We start from the raw sequence: 8165 nt of genomic DNA on the forward strand, positions 1-8165 counted from the left end.
TTGTAATAGAATACAGTATAAAAAACATAACCAAGACAGAAATAGTAAGAACTAAAGGGAGGAAGGGGAAATATCAGCATGAACTGAGTATGTCCCAGAAAGGCCTTGAGGGATAGTCAGATTTGGAAAGATAGACTGGGTCTGGTAAGGGTTAGAAGTTGGAGGCACATTCCTCATGGGAACAACAGCTGATACAGAAGCCTGAAAGAAAAAGGGGGCACAGTGTCTTTAGGACATTATTCAGAAACTAACATGCATGCTACGAAGACAAGTTACTTATTCACTCAAACATTACAGAAACTGCATAAGGATGCTTCTTGGTGGACATGAAGAACACAGACCCTACCACATAGTGGTGCTAAATAAATACCTGAGTAGTCTGAAAAGAAAAAGTTAAAGGATAAGTCAAATTTATTACATTCCCCACAGTCCCTGACCCAACAAGGTCTCTTACTCTGTCACCCAGGCTGAATGCAGTGGTAAAATCTAGCTCACTGTAACCTCAAACTCCTAGACTCAAGCAATCCTCCTACCTCAGCTTCCCAAAGTGCTGGGATTCCAGGCCAAAACCACCATGCCAGGCCTTTTTTTTTTTTTTTTTTTTAGAGTTATAACTTTTTAGAGAATACCCTGTTTCCCCGAAAATAAGACAGTGTCTTATTTTAAGGTGTGCTCCCAAAGATGCGCTAGGTCTTATTTTCAGGGGACGTCTTATCTTTCCTGTAAGTAGGTCTTATTTTCGGAGAAACAGGGTAGCAATCACAAACCCAGTAAATAACTCCTGCCATCTGAAATGCAACTTTTCCTTGCTCGTCTAAGTAAATGGTATCAACATGAACAAGCCATGTGGATTTTATCAAAACACTCATCCAAATTTAAAAGAATCATTATCTTCTAGAATACACACTGAAAATTACAGATAAAGTATTATGTCTGGAATTTGCTTAAAAATCATCTGCAATTTGCTAAAAAGTATGGATGAAACAAGATTAGCAAAAGTTTATTAAAACTGTTGAGGTAATGAAGCCCCAACAATAAAAAAAAAAAAAAAAAAAGGAAACAAAAAAAAACTGTTGAGATTGGGTACATGGAGGTTATCTACACCTGTGGTCCCCAACTCCAATACCCATCTGTGGCCTGTTAGGAACTGGGTTGCACAGCAGGAAGTGAGGGGTGGGTGAGCAAGCAAAGCTTCATTAGTATTTACAGATGCTCCCCAACACAGGCATCACTGAGCTCTACCTCCCATCACATGGGAGGGGTGCTAGATTCTCATAGGAGTGGGAACCCTTCCATAAACTATACATTCAAGGGATCTTGATTATATGTTCCTTATGAGAATCTAATGTCCCACTCCCGCCCCATCCCCCATCCTGTGTAAAACTGGTCTTCCATGAAACCAGAGCCCTGGTACCAAAAAGGTTGGGGACTGCTGATCCACATCATTCAACTTTTGCATGTTTAATGTTTTTACATAATAAAAAAAGTTAACACACATTCATACCGTGAGTCTACCATAATTGTTTTCTGATGATGTCTATAATTCATTAGCATTTCAACTTTAATAGTTCCTACTAGTGGTACCTAGTCCTCACCAAACCCTCCTTTCCCCAAAGTATAAAATTTCTTGCTCCATTTCTGTTGCCACTACCTAATCCACTGATTATCTTGTCTGCAGCAGACACCTATCAGCCTCCAATACGGTTCTCAATAGGATACTGCTGGCATTTTAGGTGGGGTAATTCTTTGTAGTGGCAGATTGCCTGAATGTTACAAAACATTTGGCATCCCTATACCCCTGCCAACACAGCAACATGGCCCCCAACCCCACTGGGATAACCAAAACCACACATACATTTCCTGATGCCACCCACTTGAGAGAACCCCATCTAGCACTGGATGGCAGACACATTTTCCCAACTTATCTGAGTAACTCAGTAACTCCCTACAACCTACAAGTTCGGTCTCCCATCATTCAAACCAGCCCTACCTTTTCCTGGCCATACTTCAAACTTTTCAGGCCAGTCTCCTTATTATAGTATCACCTACTTCATGCTCACTGCTACTTTTTATTTTCCTTCTTGGAAACTCTTCACCAGCTTGTACCTTGGGCTTCAAGTCTGAGCATAAAGTCTAATCCTAAACAAACCACTTTCTCAAACTTTGGTGTCTTTTTGGGGTAGTTTCTTCTGCCTAAAATGCCCTTCCACCAGCCTTCCAAAATGGTACTCACCTGTAGAAGCCCAACCCCTCTCTTTACTGCCCACAAAGCCTTCTCTAAAAGCCCACCTCCCAGTCAAAAGGGGTTGCTCCATTTGGCTTTCATAATGGTAACACAGTAGCTATCATACTTTGTTGTATAAAACTGTTCCAAGAAGACTGATTTCTAAAAACAGAGTTGGTTTTAACTATATATAAAGAGGAACATGAAACTACCACCTTGACTCCTGTTATAAGAAGTATATTCTGCAATTTCATAAAAAACAACCTCATTATACACTTATGGAGAAAGTTATGTAACTGCAATTATTTTACTAAGACTACGGTTTCTAATAAGGTTGCCTGCTTAAAGTGAGCTTGTAAAGTGCTTTTCTAGCTTTGTGATATAAATGGCCGTTCTGGGCAGCGGACTTGGGCCGGTATCTCCTTTCACCTATCAATTTTCAGGGCTTACACACTGGAGGGGCGACATAAACTAGACCCATGACACCACCTGCCGCATGGAAGGTACGATACCCCTTTAGGAAACACTTCAGCGCGGAGCCACGCGAGGGGGGGGAAGGGATAATTCAAACAGCACTACAGGCTGCATCGGAAACTTTTTTTCCTTAAATGACTGCGTTTTCAATGTTAGTTTGTGCTTAAACACAAACCTAAAAAGAATTGGTTCAACAAGCGGGAACGAGGGAAACCTGACTAAAGAGGAATGAGGCGTTAAAAACTTAAAAGGTAGGGGAGGAAAAAAGAAAAAAAAAAGGCAACTTAAAGGCCTTTTGCCTTCCCCGCCCAGGCTCAAACAGCCAGAGCCGACGCGCCTAGCCGCGGGGCGGCTGCGGGCGGCCATGGCGACCCAGAGAAGCGAGGGCCACCGCGGTCTCCCACCCCGGGGCGCGGCGACGGGGGCCGCGAGGGACCAACAGCCCCAAAGCCAGCCCCGCGCGAAGAGCCGGAGAGACGCGTCCTCCGCCTCCTCCCACCCAAGCCTCGCGCAGTCCCAGCGGGGCCTGGGGCGGGCCACGAGCCGGGAAAGGGGCGGGCCGGCCCCGCCCGCAGAGCCGGGGGCCCCTCCGGGGCAGGCTCCCCTTTGTCCCCCTTCCGCCCCCGCCCGCCGGGGCTGCGGCCGGCCGCCTCACCGTGATGTTGCAGTGGAGTGTGAGCGGCGGCGGCGGCGAGCGGGGGCTGCCTGGCGACGCCGGCGGAGGCACCAGGAACTGGCAATGCAGCTCGTCCAGCTTCCAGCTGACGATGCGGAATCGCTCGTGGTTCTTGTCGAAGATGGACGCCAGGAACTTCAGCTCGGCCTTGAGCCCTGACACGGACATCTTCCCCTCATCTCCAGCAGGAGGGGTGCGGAAGGGGAGCCCGGCCCGGAGCCGCCGTCACGGCCGCGACCGCCCCGCGGGGCCGGCCCGGGCCGCGCTCTCGCGGCTCCGCCTCTCCCCGCCGCTGCGACCCGCCGGCTGAAAACTGGCGAGGGGCACGGAGGCCTCGGCGGGCAGCAGTGCGGTAGCCTAGCCGGCAGCTCCCTTTGTAACCGACTCCACCGGCAGGAGGCGGCGGCTCCGCGGCTTAAAAGGGTAACAGCGACACCGCCCCCGCTACCGCCTGGGAGAGGGCTGCCCCCACTCCGCCCCCATCCCCTCCCCATCCCGGCGCGCCGCGCGCGCGCCCGTACCGGCGCGTGCACGTGGCCAGCGCGCGCGCCCGGCCGCCCCCTCCTCGTCGTGACCCAGCCCCCTTCAGCCCGGCCCATCTGCTCAGCTCCTCGCCCCAGCGGACTGGAGGCTCGGGGCCAGCTGGCGCCCGGGTCCCAGAACACCCGGAGGAGCCGGAGACCCCCGCGCGCCCCCGCCCCCGGACGGGAGCCAGACACGTGCGCGGCCCATTGCGCCGGCCCCGGGGGCGGTTCCTCCGGGTGACCCTCGGCGGGCCACCCATTCTCCTGACCCAGGCTGAGCTGCGGTAGGAGAAGGCAGGGTGCGAGCCGCGGGCGCCACTGGGGACCCAAACCGGCCCGCCGATACTCACCCTAGTCTGAACCACCACTTCTCTAGCCCGGGTTCCCGGCAAGCACTCGCTGCTGCCTTTTCAGCTCTCAATCTATTTACCATACAAGGTGATTTGGCCCCTGCTGACTGCTCCCTCCCATGTCCCAAGATTTCATCCTTCCCGTGACCGCCATGTGTGTTCACTGCCATATACGTATATTCACCACATACATATAGTGTCTCTTCCCTCCCACTCCTCTGCCTTGACCTTTTTCGCCCTATTTTCCAGGCTTCCTCCCTATGGAGGCAAGGCTGGTCCCCCCCCCCTTTTTTTTTTTAGAGACAAGAGTCTCACTTTATCACCCTTGGTAGGGTGCTATGGCATCACAGCTCACAGCAACCTCCAATTCCTGAGTTTAGGCGATTCTCTTGCCTCAGCCTCCCGAGTAGTGGGACTACAGGCGCCCACCACAATGCCCGGCTATTTTTTTTTGTTGTTGTTGTTGTTGTTGTTGTTTTTTTTTGTAGAGACAGAGTTTCACTGTACCACCCTGGGGTAGAGTGCCGTGGCGTCACACAGCTCACAGCAACCTCCTACCCCTGGGCCTAGGCGATTCTCCTGCCTCAGCCTCCCGAGCCCGGCTATTTTTTTGTTGCAGTTTCGCCAGGGCTGGGTTTGAACCCACCACCCTCGGTATATGAGGCTGGCGCCCTACTCACTGAGCCACAGGTGCCGCCCTAGCCCCTATTTTCATAAAAGTCTTAGCTCAAATGTCATCTCAAAGAGGGCCTTCCTAACCATCCAATTTAAAAGAGCCACCCAAGCACACAGCATCATATCCATTGTCGCTGTCCAATACGGAGGTCTTATTCAGAGCTGTATCCCCAGGACCTAGAACAATATAGTAGACAACCAATATTATTAGTTGAACCCTTGCTCTTATTTGGAATCCCCAGCAGTTAACACTGCCTGGCACATTCCAGGTGCCCCCAAAATGAAAGACTGCATAACAGTCCAAAAAATACAATGTAGGCTCCGCACCTGTAGCTGAGATGCATAGGAGCTGGCGGGTTCCAATCCAGACCAGGCCTGCCAAACTATGACAACTACAACCAAAAAATAGCCAGGCATTGTGGCCAGGCGGTGCCCAAGAGTTTGAGGTTGCTGTGAGCTGTGACGCCACTGCACTCTACCCAGGGCGACATAGGGAGACTCTGTCTCAATAAAAAAACAAAAAACAAAAAATACAATATAATTGGTTAGGCAAAAATGTGCAGGACCAGCTTCCTGGGCACAGGGCTCCTAGCTTAGAAGGGCCCTGAGCATGGTTTAAAGCTCTGCTATCGCCATTTTGAAATTCTTAAGTTTTCAACAAGGGACACTGCATCTTCTTTTTAAGTCAGTCTTACCTAGAAATACCAGCCCTGGTGCCTAAATGTCTCCTGCTTCATGATCTACAAAACGTCCTTGGTTTACTGGTCCCCTTAGGTGACAAAATACAGAACAAAATGGGAAGACATTTAAGTCCATTGAATAAGGAATATTTTTAAAGTTTTTATTTCCATTTCCTTCTGAGATATTTTGTCATGTTTAAAAAGCTATGGTCCATCTTCTATGGAAAATCCTCCTGCATATAAAATTTTGTACTTAATGGGGATTCAAGGCCCTGGTACTAGAGATACCACTATACACTGAGACTGGGAGGAGAGTGGGTTCCAGTAGTGGACTCTGAATCTAGAAATAACTAGGATGCTATCATATGTTGGCATTATTGCTGGGTTAGGCACAGGAGTGGGTGCCACGTTAATTTTCCTTCAGTCACTGGTAGTCTTGGGACCCTAATAGGCAGGGCAATCCCAGACAAAGATTGGAGACAAAGGGGGAACTTGGTATGACTTGGAGAAGTAAATAACCTAACAAGTTATTTAATCTATCTAGGCTTTATTTTGTCATCTCTAAATTGCCTTGAGAAAATAAAGTACTTTCTAAATTGCAAGTGCTCCTTACTAGTTATATCTCAGAAATAACATACAAATATTATTTTTGCTATCATTTTTTGAACATCTCTGCATGCTAAGTCCTAAAAGGGCCAAAAAGATTCATAGATACAGTCCCCAAATTCAAGAAGCTTAATATTTAGCATAGAAAATAAAACTTTGGCTGCAAATAATAGAAAATTGATTTAATGAGTCTTGGACAATAAGGAAATGTATTATTTCTCATGATGGGATGTCTAAAAGCAGGACAAGGTCCAGGGTAGGTTGATTTGCGCCTTAGTATCATTGTCAAGAGCCCAGATTCTTTCCATCTGTTTTGTCAGGCTGACAGCAAGGTGACAGGTCACATCTAGACATCACAATGTCCAGAGGCAGAAAGGACACTTTCTTCCATGGCTCCTTAAGACATGGGAATATTTCCAAGAATCTTCCCAGCAGACTTGCCTCATGTGTCATTGGCCAGAAATGTGTCCCCTGCCCACCCTAAACCAATCGCAAACAGATGGGATTACTCCTTGGAGTCCAATCTTCAGGGGTGGACTGGCTGCTGGCGGGTCTCCACAATGTCTAAAAGGGACATTAAAGAGAATAGATCAATGAGATAAGAGGTCCAAACTACTAAACTATCAGGGAAGGAAGAAATTCATTCCAGACAACACTTGTATGAAAGTGTGGCCATGTTCAAAGGACATCCAGGAGCCCAGGCAGTTATACAGTATAGCAAGGGCCAAAAGAAAGATGAATTGGAGATATTATTTGTGACCAAATTTTGGAGCTCTGAACTACCATGCTAGAAACTATCATAGTTTCATTCAGTGAGAGTAACTCTTTTAAGAAAATTAATCTGTAATTAGCACACAAAATGGATTACAGTGGGTTTAAAATCATGAAGTTGCCACCAAGAAAAAGCAAGAAACCTTTGGATTCGAGATCTGGCCTGCCATTAATTCAGTGAGGCAAGTCACACCCAGCTCTGAGGCTCCCCAGCTCCAAATACTAAATTGGTGGTTCTCAACCTTCCTAATGCTGCAGCCCTTTAATACAGTTCCTGTGGGTCATAACCCACAAGTTGAGAACCACTGTACTAAATGGCTTTGGATCAGTCCAAGTCAGTACACTCCAGTGGGAGTAGGAAGACCACACTGATTCTAGTGACATTGCTGAGGTAGAACAGCTAGATCTTAGAGATGATGAGGGGACTGAGGGAGAGTTAACACTGAAATTCCTAGAGCAGATATCTGGGAGGGAGTGATCCCATTGACACAGCCAGGAAACGATGTTGAATTTGATGTGCTGATGGAACCTTGGGCAAAGAATTTGTGTTTTAGGCGGGGAATGTATAAGAGAAGTCAGGACAAGAGATAGATAACTGGATCAGCCACACGGGTGATGGTGGAAGCCAGGGAAGACACCCTGGGCTGTTGAAGGGATCCTGAGGAAGGCTCACCATTGATGGATGAGAGGGAAAGGAGTCATTTTAACATGTCAGAGGATGACCCATGTGTTTAATTATTTGTGGAAAGGACAAAAAAATTCAGGACCAAGAAAATGCCATGGGCTTTAGAGATTAGGATGTCAATGCTTTTTTTTTTTTAAATATGGAACGCTTCACGAATTTGCGTGTCATCCTTGCGCAGGGGCCATGCTAATCTTCTCTGTATCGTTCCAATTTTAGTATATGTGCTGCCGAAGCGAGCACGTCAATGGTTTTTTAAAGAAAACCATTGTGATAGAATGGTAGGCATAGGGTCAGAGTGATGTGGAAGTGAGGAGAGTATACACCAACTACTTCCTTGAAAAGTTTTCAGAGTGACAGGAAAGAGTAATGGAACGATGATTAGCAAAGCAAAAGGAAGCTTTGGGGTTGGATTGGATTTTTATTATGGAACAGACAGAAGTAGACTTACTAGGAGGTAAGTTCAGGCCCCCTGACACTTAACACAGGCCCTTGCTGGGTAA

The 8165-nt window shown here is 47.7% G+C and overlaps 1 protein-coding gene and 1 non-coding gene across 7 annotated transcripts in view; both read right to left on the bottom strand.

Annotated features, from left to right (window-relative positions):
* UBE2Q2 (ubiquitin conjugating enzyme E2 Q2) overlaps window positions 1-3816 on the bottom strand; it is a 58196-nt gene extending 54380 nt beyond the window's left edge. For 5 of the 6 annotated variants that reach the window (XM_053594198.1, XM_053594200.1, XM_053594202.1 and 2 more), the window contains exon 1: window positions 3354-3795. In XM_053594198.1, coding sequence (XP_053450173.1) covers window positions 3354-3542 — 189 coding nt within the window. In that variant the 5' untranslated portion in view covers window positions 3543-3795. Of the gene's footprint in view, window positions 1-3353 lie in introns of all 6 variants that reach the window. The other variant, XM_053594201.1, reaches the window with a different exon arrangement.
* Window positions 3817-7798: 3982 nt separating this feature from the next.
* Window positions 7799-7905, bottom strand: LOC128589321 (U6 spliceosomal RNA). The gene has a single exon (XR_008380916.1). It is a non-coding gene; the product is annotated as a U6 spliceosomal RNA (small nuclear RNA).
* Between the last annotated feature and the right edge of the window lie 260 nt (window positions 7906-8165).

This window comes from Nycticebus coucang, chromosome 6 (genome assembly GCF_027406575.1).
Source record: "Nycticebus coucang isolate mNycCou1 chromosome 6, mNycCou1.pri, whole genome shotgun sequence".
In the NCBI taxonomy this organism is placed as follows: domain Eukaryota; kingdom Metazoa; phylum Chordata; class Mammalia; order Primates; family Lorisidae; genus Nycticebus; species Nycticebus coucang.